The sequence below is a fragment of the Sceloporus undulatus genome, chromosome 5 (assembly GCF_019175285.1).
Source record: "Sceloporus undulatus isolate JIND9_A2432 ecotype Alabama chromosome 5, SceUnd_v1.1, whole genome shotgun sequence".
In the NCBI taxonomy this organism is placed as follows: Eukaryota; Metazoa; Chordata; class Lepidosauria; order Squamata; family Phrynosomatidae; genus Sceloporus; species Sceloporus undulatus.
Window position 1 is genome coordinate 148,156,349 of NC_056526.1, and position 16,865 is coordinate 148,173,213.

The 16,865-nt window shown below is 40.8% G+C and overlaps 1 protein-coding gene across 6 annotated transcripts in view; it reads left to right on the forward strand.

Annotated features, from left to right (window-relative positions):
* The first annotated feature begins 256 nt into the window (after positions 1-256).
* Positions 257-16,865, forward strand: part of OTUD4 (OTU deubiquitinase 4) — a 39,438-nt gene continuing 22,829 nt past the window's right edge. For 5 of the 6 annotated variants that reach the window (XR_006104066.1, XM_042468399.1, XM_042468400.1 and 2 more), the window contains exons 1-8: positions 257-415; positions 643-819; positions 8,418-8,501; positions 10,417-10,467; positions 11,117-11,163; positions 13,743-13,815; positions 15,180-15,261; positions 15,619-15,757. Coding sequence is in view for 5 of the 6 variants with exons in the window: in XM_042468399.1 (XP_042324333.1) it covers positions 664-819; positions 8,418-8,501; positions 10,417-10,467; positions 11,117-11,163; positions 13,743-13,815; positions 15,180-15,261; positions 15,619-15,757 (632 nt within the window). In the remaining variant the exon portion in view is untranslated. Of the gene's footprint in view, positions 416-642; positions 820-8,417; positions 8,502-10,416; positions 10,468-11,116; positions 11,164-13,742; positions 13,816-15,179; positions 15,262-15,618; positions 15,762-16,865 lie in introns of those variants that run through there. The other variant, XM_042468404.1, reaches the window with a different exon arrangement.

The window sequence follows — 16,865 nt, forward strand, 5'->3', positions numbered from 1 at the left end:
ATTTGGGGAGCTGAAGCCCCAAAACTCCTGGGGGACTGGAGTGTTGAAGTACGACTCTGGAGACCTTCTTCTTTTGCCAGGATGTACTATTTTTCCCAGGACATGTCCTCCATGTCAACTGTCCTCCATGTGGAGCATGATGAGGCCGCAGGAACCCACCTCTCTGTGAAGTGTTTCCCCTTCCTTTAGTCTCCTCCTCCTCCTCCTCTCCCTCCCTTCCTCCACAAAGCCTTCCTTCTTGGCCCCGAACTACAACTCCCAGAAGCCTTTGAGGCAGACCTTGTGGGTCTGAAAGTGAAAACAAACTTTAGGACGAGGGGAAGGGAAGGAAAAGAAAGAGGAGGCAGAGATACAGAGAGAGAGAGAGAGAGAGAGGCCACATGTCTGGTTCCTCCTTTTGTTTCCGTCTTTTGGGGTGTGTGAAAGGAAAGGGGAAAAGGAGGCCTGGGGCCTAGAAAATGAAGGCCTGAAAGGCTTGGAAGCAGCCCGAGGAGGAGGGCGGTTGGGAACCAGGGAAGGGAAGGAGGCCGGTTTAACTGGATCCAAGCCCCCTTTTGCTGTGATATTATATCGCCCTCCTTGAAATGAAGCCCTTCGTTGTTTCTTGTGCCATGAAGGGGCTGACAGTTTCTGTTTCCTCAGGAATAAGTGACTAAAGGCGCCATGGAGGCTGCTCCTGGAGAGGAAGAGGAGAGGAAGAGGAGGAAGGAGGAGAAGGAAGAGGTCTCGGCCATGGACGCCTATCTCTTCTCTCAGGGACTGTACCGAAAAAGGGTGGCCAAGGACGGCTCCTGCCTCTTCAGAGCCGTCGCAGAGCAGGTAGCCCCCCTTGGCTTTATCAAAATGGGGGGGGGGATTTGGGGGTGGCTTTGTTTGTTTGTTTATTTGTTTGGGTTGTTGGTGAGGAGAGCATCGTTTTTGACCTAAAGAAGGTTAAATGTCTCACAGAACTACACTTCCCAGGATTCCCCAGCATTGACCCAAGGCAGTTAATTTGGGCTCAAACTGGGATTGTTTCTGCAAGGTTTGGGAACTAAAAAAGGTTAAATGTCTCACAGAACTACACTTCCCAGGATTCCTTAGCATTGAGCCCATGGGCAGTTAAATTGGGCTCAATTATTCCTGCATTATGTTTTGGACCTATAGATCCCAGAATGCCATAGCATTGAGCCGTGCGGTGTCAAACTTGGGTTGTTCCTGCAGTGCGGGATGGAGCCTAAATTCAGCAATTGTGGCACCAAAGGTCTCTGAAATAAAAGGCTTAATTCCTCACAAAGCTATAATTCCCAGGATTCCATAGCCTTGGGCCATGGCAGTTAAAGGTGGTGCCAAACTGGATTGTTGCTGCAGTGCAAACGCAGCCTGTGATTCAAAACAGTGCAGAAATAATCTAGTTCGAGACCAATATAGCTCAGTGCTAGGGAATACTAGGGATTGTAGTTTATTGTGGCACCAGAGCTTTGTGACAGAGAAGGCTAAATGTCTCACAAAAATACAAATCCCAGGATTCCCTAGCATTAAACCCAGGGCAGTTAAAGCGGTCTCAAACTGGATTATTTCTGCAGTGTGTTTTGGACCTGTTTAAGATGGTTGCATTGGCTCAGTGGTATAGAGTTCTGGGAATTGTATTATTGTGAGACATAATTTAGCCATCTGGTTTCTGCATCCACATTAGAGGAGTAATCTGGTTTGACACCACTTTTAACTGTCACGACTCAAGGCTATGGAATCCTGGGAATTGTAGTTTGATGTGGCACCAGAGTTCTCTGAGAGAGAGAGAAGGCTAAATGTCTCACAAAACTACAAATCTCGGAGTGCCATAGCCTTGAGCCAGGGCAGTTAAAGTGGTGTCAAACTGGATTATTTCTGCAGTGTGGATGCAGCCAACTGTTTAAGATGGTTGCATAAGCTCAGTGCTATAGAGATCTGGGAGTTGTATTTTTGTGAGACATAATTTAACCTTCTGGTTTCTGGAAGGAATTTCTGAGGGTGGAGAAGGGAATCCCTGGGGGTCCTGCCTCATTTGGGTCCACTCAGCAAACTTGAATTGTGATAAGGAGATTTTCCATGAGCTGCTGCCTTCTCTGTGTAAGGAAACGAAACTTTTCCACGTTGAGCTGGCCAGTGCACTGCTGCTTCTGAGCGCTTGTCTGCACCTCCCATTCCACAGTATCTTATCATCTGTTTTGGATGTTGTTCCTTAATCAGTGGCCGATTCAATAATGCAGTTGGCCCTCCTTATCCACAGATTTTTTATCCACGGATTCAAGCATCTGCAGCTTGAAAATATTTCCCCAAAAGGTATAAATTCCAAACAGCAAACTTTGATTTTCCATTTTTATAAGGAACACCATTTTGCTATGCCATTGTATTTATTGGGACCTGAGCGTCCACAGATTTTGTTATCTACGGAGGGTCCTGTAACCAAACCCCAGCGGATAACAAGGACCCACTGTATTGCCAAGCTGTGCAGAAGATAAAGAACGTCTAATTTTGGCACTCTTATTTGTGAGAATGTATGTACGTACTCACATGACAGGGTCGCCTTAGGGTCTCTGCAAGTTGGAAGCTATGTGAAGGCACAGAACAACAACAACATCAACAACAACTGCACACTATATATACAGTTGTGTATATATATGTGTGTGTGTGTGTGTGTGTGTATGAGTGCTTTTGTTGTTGTTTGTGCTTTCAAGTAGTTTCCATTATATATTTTTATTCTTACTCTATTTATTTATATCCCACCTTCCTCCCAGCATAGGGACTCAAGGTGGCTATATAATTATATATATGTGAGTGCAGTTGTTGTTGTTGTTGTTGTTGTTGTTCTGTGCCTTCAAGTAGTTTCCATTATATATTATACATTATATATTATACTTGAATATATATATATATATTCAAGTAGTTTCTGTTATTATTATTATTATGATTATTTATATCCCAGTATGGGGACTGAAGGTGGCTATATAATTATAAATACATAATTATATACTCATATAATTATATTATTATTGTTTTTGTTGTTATTATTATATAACACACACTATATATGCTATTATTATTATTATTATTATTATTATTTAACCACCTTTACCCATGGATCAAACAGCATCAGTAAAAATACACACCAGTTTAAAAGGAAAAATAACATATACATATACTATCCTGATATTTACTGGATTTCAAACTCAGCCAAATCCTCAAGGTTTAGCAAATTCCTCACTTGCCTGGAAGACAGTTTCATGGTCCAAAAGGTGGAAGAGGCAACAAGGGGGTCAGCTATTTTAGATCTGATCCTAACCAACAAGGATGACTTGGTTAATGGGGTGCAAGTGGTGGGATCATTAGGTGGAAGTGACCATGTCCCAGTAGACTGGAGGAAGGCAAGCGTTGTTCCCATCTTCAAAAAGGGGAAAAAAGATGATCCCAACAATTATCGTCCAGTTAGTCTTACCTCAATACCAGGAAAGATTCTAGAGCCGATCATTAAGCAGAGAGTCTGTAAACATCAAGATGGCAATTCCATAATCACAAAAAGTCAACACGGGTTTCAGAGAAAGAAGTCATGCCAGACAAATCCGATCCCTTTCTTTGATAAAATTACCAGCTTGGTAGATGAAGGGAATGTTGTGGATATAGTATATCTTGATTTCAGTAAGGCCTTTGACAAGGTTTCCCATGACATTCCTCCAAACAAGCTTGTAAAATGTGGGCTAGACAAAATAACTATTACATGGATTTGTAATTGGTTGACCGGCCGAACCAAAGAGTGCCCTTTTCATCCTGGAGAGAAGTGACCAGTGGGGTCCCACAGTGGTCTGTCCTGGGGCCAGTGCTGTTAAACATCTTTATCAATGACTTGGAGGACAGAATTGGGGGCATACTTAGCAAATTTGCAGATGACACCAAATTAGGAGGAATAGCTAGTACTGCAGAGGACAGGATCAAAATTCAAAATTACCTGAATAGACTAGAAAGCTGGGCCAAAGCTAACAAAATGAAATTCAACACGGCGAAATGTAAGGTACTGCACTTGGGGCAGAAAAATAATATGCACAGATATAGGATGGGTGACACCTGGCTGAATGAAACTACGAGTGAAAGGGATCTGGGAGTCCAAGTAGACCACAAGTTGAACATTAGTCAACAGTGTGATGTGGCAGCTAAAAAGGCCAATGCAATTTTAGGCTGCATCAATAAAAGTATAGAGTCTAGATCAAGAGAAGTAATAGTGCCACTATATTCTGCTTTGGTCAGGCCCCACTTGGAATATTGTGCCCAGTTCTGGGCACCACAATTAAAAAAGGATATTGAGAAACTGGAGCGTGTCCAAAGGAGGGCGACTAAAATGGTGAAGGGTCTGGAAACCATGTCCTATGAGGAACGACTTAGGGAACTGGGAATGTTTAGCCTGGAGAAGAGAAGGTTAAGAGGTGATATGATAGCCCTATTTAAATATTTGAAGGGATGTCATATTGAGGAGGGAGCTAGCTTGTTTTCTGCTGCTCCAGAGAACAGGACCCAGAACAATGGATGCAAGCTGCAGGAAAAGAGATTCCACCTCAACATTAGGAGGAACTTCCTGACAGTAAGGGTTGTTCGACAGTGGAACACACTCCCTTGGAGTGTGGTGGAGTTACCTTCCTTGGAGGTCTTTAAACAGAGGCTGGATGGCCATTTGTCGGATATGCTTTGATTGAGATTTCCTGCATGGCAGGGGGTTGAACTGGATGGCCCTTGTAGTCTCTTCCAACTCTACGATTCTATGATTCTAAAACAATCTACATTTAAAATTCACCATTTAAAACCTACTATTTAAACATTGTTTAAAACATTGTAAAAAGAATCATTCCACACTCTCCAGATTTATGTAGTGTAATGTAATAAGTTGTGGAAAAGAAGAGGGGCAAACGCCTAAGACTTTGTTGTTTTGATTTTATGGCAACCCTGAGCAAACCTATGAGGGGTTTTCTTGGCAAGTTTCATCAGAGGTAGAGGGGATTTGCCATATCTGAGGCTGAGAGAGTGTGAGCTAGCCAAGGTCACCCAGTGAGTTTACTTGGCTGAGCCAGGATTCGAGACCTCACCTCCAGAGTCATAAGCCAGCGTTCGAACCGCTATACTACACCAGTTTATTTGTGTAGTGGCTCTGCAGACTTGTGGAGCATTTATGGCTGCATCCACAATGCAGAGATAACCCAGTTTGACACTACTTTAACTGCCCTGGATCAATGATATGGAGTTCTGGGAATTGTAGTTGGTTGTGGCACAAGTATGAGAGCCAGTGTTGTGTAGTCGTTAGAGGGTTGGGTGAGGCCACTTGAGAGACCAGGGTTCAAATCCCGGCTCGGCCATGGAAACCCGCTGGGTGACTTTGGGCCAGTCACACACTCTCAGCCTCAGATGAAGGCAAGAGCAAACCCACTCTGAAGGAACATGCCAAAAAAGCCCTATGATAGGGTTGCCTTAGGGGTGCCATAAGTCGGAAACGAATTGAAAGCATACAATTCTGGCACCACAGCTCCGCCAACAACAATGACCAGAATTGTAAACCAACTACAGTTCCCAGAATTCCATAGCATTGAGCCAGGGCAGTTAAAATGGTGTCAAACCATGTTATCCCTACAGTGTGGATGCAGCCTGTAGTCTGTATGGAATTTAAAATGTGATTAGTCTAAAATTTGAAATGCTGTCTGGGTGACTAAACAGACAAATGCCACAGGGACTACATTAAATCAGACTTGCTTCCTGGAGCTGTAATGACTGTGCACCTTTTGGTGGACTGAGAGTGGAGAATTGCTCATCTTTTTGGTCTCCCTCTACTTCTAGGTGCCCTTTGGAGTTTTGGGTGTGCTTTGCATTATTGGAATCTGTTGTCAGATTGGTACTTGGTGCTCAGAAATGAACCATTGTTTCTGAGAAGTGGTTTATTACAGTGGATAACAAGAAGCTGAGTATGAGTCACAAAGTCTCTTGGCTTGATTCTTAATCTCTTATATGAACTTGTCAAGGAGTCAAGCAATCCACTGTCCTTCAGGACTCTATTAAAACTATGGTCCAGAACACACTGCAGAAATAATCCAGTTTGACACCACTTTAACTAGCTCTGGAGCCATAATAAACTACAATTCCCAGGATGCCCTAACATCAAGCCCAGGCAGTTAACACAGTCTCAAATTGGATTATTTAAGCAGTGTGTTTTGTACCTGAGGCTGGTATTTAATATAGTTTGACACTGCTTTATGTCTTGTGGCTCCATCCTGTGGAATCCTGGGATTTGTAGTTTGTTGTGGCAGCAGGGCCCTCTGACAGAGGTGGCTAAATACCTCACAGAACTACACACCCCAGAATTCCATAGCACTGAGCCATGGCAGTTAAAGTGGTGTCAAACTGCATTAATTCCACAGTGTAGATGCAGCCTATGAGGAGGATAACAGAGATCTACTTTACAAGATCGTTGCAAGAGTTACAGTAATATCATGAGTGTAAAGTATTTGGACACCCAGAACCTCTGAATACATGCTTATTTACAGCAGTTTAAAAATATAACAGTGTTATAATATGGAATTTGTAGTGATACTGCTTTTTGATGTTCTAATGAGAATCATGCAGATTATGCAGTTTTCTCATAAGGAGTACATTTTATGACTGATTACAAAAACATTATTTTTGGTGGGATTTGGGTTTGGTCATTTTAGTACTTTTTTAAAGTAACACTTAAATTCACAGCATGTTATATGCTCATAATAATTAATGGTGAACAAAAGCATATACAGTTGGCCATATTTGCAGCTTTGACTTTTGTGGGTTTGATTATTCACAGATTTCATTAATATGTTCTCTCCAGGAATCTAGGTCCTCTAATGTGACACTGTTGTCAATTTTCTGCCAAAAGTCATGCTGGAGGACCTAAAGATTCCTGGAGAGAACACTTCTCTAGGCATTGGTAGGCCCTCCAAGGCAATTTCATGGTCAACGTTTGGCAGATCTTGACCATAAAATTGGCCTGGAGGACCTAGATATTCCTAGAGAGGCGTTCTCACAGCTAAATAAAATAAATGCTTTTTTATTTGCAGCTTTTCCACTTTCAGGTGCCCCTAACCCCAGCAAACGTGGAGGGCCCTCTGTACCTCATACTTGCATGTTTTTGTGATTTAACTACATGAGTAGTAGCAAATTAGAAATTAGTGATAGCTTTTTAAACTCTTGTTTCAAATATCATTTAGGTTTATTGGACCTGTTTCCTAGTTCCTTTTTTCGCTCCTTGTTTCATACCTGACCCACACATGAATGAGAACGAGGCAGTAGAGTTGTGAAGGGGTTGAATGACTGTGCCATTCCATACTGTAGGTATTCCATACTGTAGGTACAAACTAACATTTTGAATGCTTTCCCCCAGTGAAAGAAACCAAAAGTCTTCAAAGCCAGTAAACTAGCATCTCAGGGTACAAGCTGGGCTAACAACCTTTCCACTAGATTTTATACAGTATTTTGTTTTACTTGCATTTAAAAAATATATAGCGGAATTTTCAAAAACAGTGTTACCAACTGAAGTTTAAACTGGTAAATCCCAATCTTTCACCTAATTTATCTTCATGGGTCCAATTTGGATTCAGTTCTGAGGTCAGAGGTGGGTAAAATGTGGCTTTCCAGATGTTGAATTTTAATTGACAGCATTCCTTTCAATTTGCCACATTGGCTAGGGCTTATGGGACTTGTAACTTGAAAGCATATAACGACAACCCAGTAATAGTTTTAAGACTGCACTTTGTCCACCCCTGCTTTGAGGTAGAATTGTTTGAATTTAATTTTGCCTTTAACATTAATGCAACAACATTGACTCAACATTAACTCTTTAGAATGAAACATTATTATTATTATTATTATTATTATTATTATTATTATTATTATAGATTATTTTATAGCACTGTAAATGTACAATGTATGTACAGCGCTGTACATACAAATGTTCAAATCAATTAAAAAAAACCTGCCAATGGTGTACAAAATACGTATAAAACAATAGGTAATAATATAAAATAGAATAAAATGGAATAAGCAGGCAATAATTAAAAACATCAACATCAACTATCTAATCAAAAATCAGATAGATAATCACACAGTGCCTGGGAATGCTTCCCTGAACAGGATAGTCTTCAGCTCCGATTTAAAAGTTGTCAAAGAAGTGATGACCCATGTTCGTGGGGGAAGAAGGATCCAGGAGTGAGGGGCAGCAAGTGAGAAGAGATAAATCCGGGAGGGGGCAGTGGAAATCCTAGGCTGGGACAGCAGACCTTGACTACTAGAACGGAGGGTTCAAGTGGGGACGTAAGGAGAAAGAAGTTCAGATAAATAAACAGCGGCCAGCCTCAGTCAGTTCATTCAACATTTAAACAAAATAATAATTCCTTCTCCAGGTTTTCCATTCTCAGTCTCAGCATCTTGACATTCGGATGGCCTGTATAAACTATCTGAGGAAGAACAGAGAGCAGTTTGAAGCGGTAAGTATACATATGTTGTATCGGGTGGTCTGTGGAGCCATGATTTTACTTTGTGCCTGCCAGCAGTCTTCTCTTTCTCCTTCTCTCCTGCTGCTGCCCTCTTGTTAAGAGTGGGTTGCCTTGTGTTCCCTCATGGGAGAAAAGTAGGCTATATCTTGAATACCTTGAAGATTCCATCTATGCAGCTAGTTCTTCCTGTGATGCAGATCCCAACCATTCAAAACTGTTGTTGGGTTTATAGTTTCTGTGGCTGGTTAGTCACCTGGTAGCCAGCCATCTGATGACAAGCTTCTCCTTACTTAGCTAGGCTGGAGGTTAGATAAACAGTGGTGCTGAGGCTATTCTGCTCTGCTGCTATAATGTTTCAGAGGCCAGGCTTATTTGTACACTACAGTGAGGCAGCAGAATAGGACTTTTTGGTGGATATGGGATATAAATGTACTAAACAGTTGGACTTATGTATGTAATTGCAGGCCATCCAACTGGGATAATCCTATTTTTGTAACAGGTATGAAAGCATCAGTGGGTTTCAATTTTTATGTGTGTATATGTCTTCAGGTCATCTGTTGACTTATGGTGACTCTATGAATTTCATAGGACTTTCTTAGGCAAGAAATACTCAGAGGTGGCTTTGCCTGTTCCTTCTCCGAATTATAACCTACAGTACCTGTTATTTTTTGGTGGACTCCCATCAATCTTTGGCCCTCCAGATATATTGAACTTCAGCTGTCTAACAATTGGCCATGCTGCCTGGAGCTTCTGAAAACCACACATCTTAAAACAACTGAAGGGCTAAAGTTTCAAAAATACTGTTGTATATGATCCATTACTTTGGCTCCTTTGTGCTCTTGATGGAGTTACAGTGTTTACCATATGCCTTCTAGATGCAGGTATAACTTTGGTAGCATTCTGGTTTTCTTCCATATATACTGTCCTGGAAAAAGTTTTGGGAGAAATTGATATTTTTATAGAAGGTGCTTGGAAAGTTCAGTTTTCCTCTTTTATGACTTTTTCTTACGTTGTATTGTCTATATGCATATTGAACCATCTTCTAATGATACAGCTGAAGGACATGAATTTGCATAATATGACAGTCAGATTCTTATCATGCACTTACTTACATTGGCACACCTAACAGAACCTAAGCTTGTCACCTAGATACAATTCTGAATTGTGCATCAGTCCCTGGCTTACCAGGGGTCACAGCTCTTCCATGAAACATAGCCTGAGTCATCTCAAGAAGTTGCACACAGTGTGTTGCCAGGTGCATCTACTGATGCTGCCAGGAAACTACAGCTTTGACGAAGTTGTGGCTGCATTTGGGGTGGGCCAAATCACACAATCTAGAGATGATCTAATCATGTAAACTAGTCTTGGATGTTTGATCATTGGACTATTCTGTACATCTTGGATTGAATACCTAGATACTAGTTTTTTCTTTGTTTAACCAATTACATATGTCTGAATTCTGGGTGGAATGGAATTGTGAGCAAAATGATAAGTTGCTTGTACAACCTCATTTTGTGTGTTGTATGTGGGAAACGTGTATATTCTTGGATAGATTGTTTTGTATTCATGACTGAATTACAATTAAAGAAACAATAATTAAGTTTAGAGAAAGCACAGATGGCATTTTTAAAAAGCTTGATATATATGCAGCACTTAATCAGTACCATTGCACAGCTTTGCAGTTTTTTAAATGGCAGGATTTAGGCACAGGAATTATGAATAAAATGCTTCTAAGTAGGTTGAGAGTGTGTTTATCTCCCCAGTAAGTGAATTCTCCCATATAGTCCAGCAGAAGCCCAGTCCCTAGAGTGGTGTTTCAGATAGAATTGAACCCTGGCATCTTTTTTCTAAAAGCTAACAGAGCCATTGCATGCTAATAACGTCTTTTCATTGTTATGTTTTAAAGTTTATAGAAGGATCATTTGAAGAATATTTGAAGAGTCTAGAAAATCCACAGGTTTGTATTGTCAATTTAAACATACAATGCTTAGCCAGTTGTTCTTAGGTAAAGTTTATCTAATTTTCCTGAAAGTAAATAAGAATGAAATGTGAAAAGGCTTTTCTTAAGCGTTCCTGCTACATATGATTTTTTCCTTAAGAGGCCAACTGAAAAAAGAGATGGCATGTGAATATTTGTAGGATTTGTAAAAAAAACAAACAAAAAGGACCGCAACAGTTCCCATTAAACTATTGTCAGGGAGGCAGGGAATCATGTTTGAGTTGCAAAAAGCTTGTACAGTTAGCCCTTCCCATAGGCGGGCTTGCCTTCTGCGGCTTTGAGCTTATGCAGAAGGCAAACCCTGGCAAAAATAATGGGCCGCATACCTGCGCCTCCACGAGCACGTGGCCCATTATTTTCTTTGGGGTTTGAGCATACACTCTTTTCCCCATACGTGGATCCCCTGCATATGGGGAGGGCAGACTTTATGTCCCTGCACGTTGAGATTTAATAACTGTCCTGCTCTTTTCTCTGAGGACTTACAGCAGCTTGTGATAAAACAGGAAGGAATAGCTCCTGAAACATCTGGTGGGTTGTGTTCTAATTTCACTTGTAGATGTATTCTTATTCAGTGGTGTCTGATTTTTCTTTCCTATTTTTGATACAGGAATGGGTTGGACAAGTGGAAATAAGTGCCCTTTCTCTAATGTACAAGTAAGAAAACCTCCTTGATGAAATCTCAGACTTTTATCCACTGTGTAATATATATTAGAATAAATGAATCCATACTTATTTAGCAACACAAATTTCAAACTGGTGTGTGTCCATCCCACTCCATTCATTTCTGAGACTCTTGATTGAGTGAAATTTAAGGTCTTTGTGGCTTTTTCCTTTCATATCTCAGAGGAAATAGCTTTCTCTGAGGGAATAGCATGAGTCTTCACCTCTCCCATGCCCAGAGTAAGAAGCAAAACAGACCGCCTCTTCTGAAGACGGATTGCAGCCATAACAACCTCATGCCACGTCCCATTCTGCCTTTTTGCCAGCAAAAAAAGGTGTGGCAAAGAGTTGCTGCTTTTTGCCCTGGCAAAAAGCTGGTTTTCCTGTCCCGCTGTGGATGGAAGCCGGCTTTATGGTGTTCTGGCTGTGTGCATCTAAATGCCGCACTACCAGAGCTCCCGGAAACTGGTCCACATGTGGGCAGCCAGGCAGCAGGAAGCCAGCTTCCAGGTAGCTTTAGAGTATGTGCCGTCAAAATGCTGCACTCTGAAGCAGCTTGCACGGTGGCGTAAAAGGTTGGTCTGTTTTGCCCCAAACTTGGAGAAACCCTACTGAAAGGACTGTAATAAGATAAGAATGGAGTTGGAATGAGACTATTAGCGCCTTTACTATGGTGTGGTAGCTCATGTTTCTGTAATGTATACCTTACAAATTACCATAACTCTCTTCTTTCTTGTTCTGTTTTTAAAGTGACAAACCAAACTGTAAGATTGCACTCCAATCTGCGCTGTGAAACCATGGTAGTCAGCCTTGTTGCTGCTGAGCATGTCTAAGTAGTATCAGATTATACCATGATAGAAGATTGTCTAGTAATATTGTACATAGTGGGTTGGATGCAGGATGAGCTTTCTGTCAATTGGTCTTTTTTGGGTTACTGTTCTATATCACAGCTCACCCCATCCAGCTGACCTTGTGTGGAATATCCCTGCATAGGCTGGCTGTCAAGAAGTACACACCTCAATCTGGATTCAGCCCACTCTTTTGATTTCTGTTCTGTGGAAGATAGATGGGATATAATTAATATTTCACTAGGTGTCACCAAGAATTTCAGTGCTCTTGTGATGTTCTTTCTGATTTAATGGATTTTCAGCATCCTTCAGTTTTTAAAAAAGTATTTGATACTAGGCGACCAACTCTTATACCGGCATACCTCAGTTAACAAAGCTTCTGGCAAAGATGGCTCTTTTTATGAAGGCTTTATGAGCGAAGCCCCCCTTTCTTATCTTCTGCCTAGCTGGAAGTTTTTTTGCAGCACTGGCATTGGGGGATGATGAAGGTTGGCTGGTGAAAGACAGACTTTCAGTGTTGGGTTGTAGCTTTGTACCTGCAATAAACAATGCAATAAAGCTTGGCCTGGGAAAGAACAGGATTCTAATCTAGGTGATCCTACTGTTGCTTTGTATGATTATGTAGAGCAGGCAAGGTAAATAGCTGCCTCCAGAATCACTTACTGAGCATGCATGAAGAGAAAAAAAGAAACAGGGGAAAGCAGATTAGCCTACTTCATTAACTACTCTGCTGTGTTAAAAAAAACCAAACCATAGTGTTATACATTTTGCCACCAAAATAAAAATTATAAGAAAAGTGGAGGTTGTTGAAATAAGAGGAAAAAAACCTTGGCTACATTTTGGAATAAGCTTTCAGGTGGTCTCTAGACGTTCAAAACTGCTTTACGTATGCAAGGCTTACCTGACCTAGTTGTTTGATTTCACATGTGCATAACGTTAGTTTTGAATAAAAAGTTTGCTGAAACATGTTGAACTGCTCTTATTTTTTGTGGTGTAGGAACCTATCCCTATTCTTTCCATGTTATCTCTGCCTCTGGTATCAAATGTTCTGTTAAAGAAGTAAAGCCCAGGAACACATCTACTTCATTAACTGAGGTATACCTGTATTGTGATTTCTTGGTTGTCGTTTGTTCTGGATGTCAGGTTAAAATGGGCTTTTTTTTAAACATTTAAAAACTTTTAAAAAAGCATTCCAGTACAAATAAGCAATTGATACTTGTCTTTAAAAAGGCAAAAAATCAGAGAGCAGAGGCTATATTAATACATGTGAAGATGAAATAGATTTGAATTTCAGGATAAATACTTCTGTATTGGAGGCAGCTTCTGTATTGGAGAAGTAGTAAAATATTGGCAAGAAACAAAAGTAGAAATGGGTTGAGGGAGTATCAAGAAGTGTTGTCCCAGTTAGTTGCAGTTGTTACCTCAGTGCTCCCCAAACCGATAGGTATTTTGGACTACAAGTCCCAAGATTTCTGACTATTGGCCATGATGGCTGAGACTGATGGGAACTGGCATTCATAATAACTTTGAACCACTTTGAGTCCCATTTGGGAGAAAAGGCGATATGGATTGAACACATAAATAATACCTGGGGGGCACTAAGTTAGGAATGGCTGGTTTAAACATATAGTTATGCAAAAGCAACTTTTATGCTATTCCTATTAGTTACTACTTTCTTGTTAAATTGTCTCTTCTATGGTTTTTTCTCTTGCACCTTTTTTCTAGAAAAGATTTTATAATATATCAGGAACCACATACCACTCCTTCGCAGGTTACTGAAAATGGTTTTCCTGACAAGGTAAGACAGATGTTAATTGAAGTGATGTTCCAGAAGATATTAACAGCTGAATAGCTGTGACATTTGGACAGAGCTAGTGTAGGATGGCTTGTCACTCAGCAACAGTGCCTATACCATGCACAGCTGCATTTCTGGGCCATTTATAGGGTTATGCAGTCTGCCAAGGTGCAATTATTAAGTACAACTGTTTGTCATTTAGGAGCAAGACAATCCCAGGATCCTTTTTTAAAAGTAGCAGCTCAGAATGCCTACTTATATCTGTCTAGTTAGTGTATTTTGTTAAACGGCGGGAGTACTTTTACTTAGAAATACGCCCTGCTGAATTGAGTGGAACTTACCTGTAGACAGTTGCCTAATCTCATAAATGTCTTTACAAAATGTAGTCAGCCCATGGTATCTTTGGTCTCCAAATCTGTGGATTCAACCAACCATCAATCTGGCCTAAAGAATTGTATCACTGAAGGAGAGCCAGGAGCACAGTGGTGTGGTCCTTGCTGCTTCTCCATCGGCTTCACAGTGCCTGCAGTTGCCAGAGCGGCAGGGGATGGTTTGTGACTCACTGATGCACAGTCGGCTTGTGCCTGGCTCATGCCTGTTTGTCAGCCATTTTGTATATATGTGTGATACTTTTGCATCTGCACATTTTGGTATCTTTGTGGGGCTCTAGAACCAATCTCTCATGGAAACGGAGGGCCAACTGTACCAGTATTTGGAGTTGTAATTCTATCGTTTGAGCCAAACCAGACTAAGAGATGGCAAATCCAGGGTCACTTTTTCTCCTGTGTTTGAAAACAAACTTTTAATAGCAGTCTAGAACTGTGTGTCTGAATTGATGAGGGTCAAATGCTGCTTTCCTCTCTGCTCAGATGTTGCTGTATAGCCTAGTGCTGCTTTCCTGTTCCAGATTCCATCTTCAATTGCTATTTGTTTTGCCTAGAGTAATTTGTAACAACAGTAGATTACACCTTTGGAGCCAACAGGAGCTTCAGAGGCAGTAGGGTGTGCAAAAACAACAGCTGACCCTACTGGTGGACATCCCACAGGTGGCCACTGTGCCAGCACACAGCTGGTCTGTATAGACCTTTGGTCTGATCCAGCAAGATTCCCTTAAGTTTCTTAAGTACTGCATATGTTTATCTGATGGTGAGGCTAACTGAAAATATATTGGCAAATTTCTGCCTCATTCCTTCCATTTTAGTTGTATCCAGTAAATACAGACTGTACTAGATCTAAGTGTGAAGTCTGGAAATAATCCCATTTGTACTAGTGTTTCACTGATTTGGAGAGTTACTATTATGATATTGTTGTTGACTTGTAGATTGTTATCGTATTTTGCTTTAGAATATATTTTTGTTCCCATCCAGGTATTGCTGTGTTTTTCAAATGGCAGTCATTATGATATTGTCTATCCTATAGAATATACACTTAATGCTGCTCTTTGCCAGTGTAAGTAGCAGTGTTTAATCCGCTTTGAAATATGGTGGTAATAATATGGTGCTGTAGGGTCTTGATTTTTGGAGTGTAATAGTTTGTTCTGTCCCAAAGATAATCCCTCTCCATAAACTGAGGGGGATGTGGTGGGTTTGGTGAAAAGCATTTGAGGCTACTCTATTCACACCAGTGGTCCTGTTGATATGTATTTTATAATATGCTTTGAAATTTTCTTTTACTCTACTTCTTAATATAGCCTAAACTTTAGGATTTAGGATGGCCCAAATCAGGTATAACAAAGGGTGGGACCAAGGCTGTTTTTGTAGCAATCCCTATGATGCATGGATTTCTGTTTTTGTTGTGTTGTCCTAGCTATTCTCTATGAACTGCTGTATGAAAAAGTGTTTGAGATCGACGTGAGTAACATACTAGAAGAACTTTGCTCTCCTGATGGGACAAATGATGGCAGCAGGAACAATGAAGCATCTGATTCAGAGGATGAAGATGCAGAGTAAGCCTATACACAAAAGTTATAATGTATGGAGGGCTTCATGATCACTTTATCAATATGAAGATAATAATGCAAGGACAAACAAAACTGAGAAAACCGTATGGTTTCTGGATAAAACGTACATTTGGCAAATCTTTCCCTTTTTTATGCCGCAAAGGTGATGAAATTACAGACCCCTAAAATTTAGTTTTTGCAACAACTCCTAGAATCCTCCAGCTGCTTTGGCCACTCCTTGTGTTGGTGTGGATTGTGGGAGCTGGAGTAAATTTTTCTGTGGTCTTTGGAAAAAAAGCTAACTCCTTCAATTGAATAGCAGTTTGCTTAAATTGCTGCCACAATTAACTTTGCCTGAAGAAGGATGAGTTTCTGTTCTTACAGCACTGGCATGTGTGTAAACCTGATCTTTGGTGTTGGTACAACATGCAGCAGTAGATACTACTGGATTTAAGAGCCTTGGTGCAGCACAAAAGAAAAACTCATGTATACCTGACATGAGTTCTCAACAGGAGCCATTGCTTGCTGCTGCTGCCTCTAGGTCAGTTTAACAGGAGCATTAATTCATTTTAGAGGCGCGGGGAAGGGGGCTGAGACATGTGTGACCCTCCAGGGGTTGTTGGACTGCAAGTCCCAGGAGCCCTAGCCAGGATAGCCAGTGATGAACAATGCTGGGGACTGAAGTTTCAACAACATCTGGAGGGCTGCACAGTTGCCACATCTATCCTGGAGGCTGTTTGAGTTGCGATCTTGCTTCCTGAGGCATCACCTTCCACTTGCAGCATTACTGGATAACCTTGGACAAGTCAGACTTTCTCACTTTGAGAGGAAGCCAGTTGGAAACCTCTTCTGAATCAATATTGCCAAGAAAACCCTATAATGGGGTTGCTGTAAGTCAGATGTTGTTTGAAGGCACACAACAGTAAAAGAACACACAAAATTACGGTAGTATGCAAGGTAAGTATATGATAGGCTGAACTGTAGGAAAACTTACAAAAATAGATACATCTCCAGCATATGTTTAAAAATGGGAATTGTTGACCCACGTAAAATAATAATAATAAATAATAATAATAATAATAATAATAATAATAATAATAATAATAATAATAAT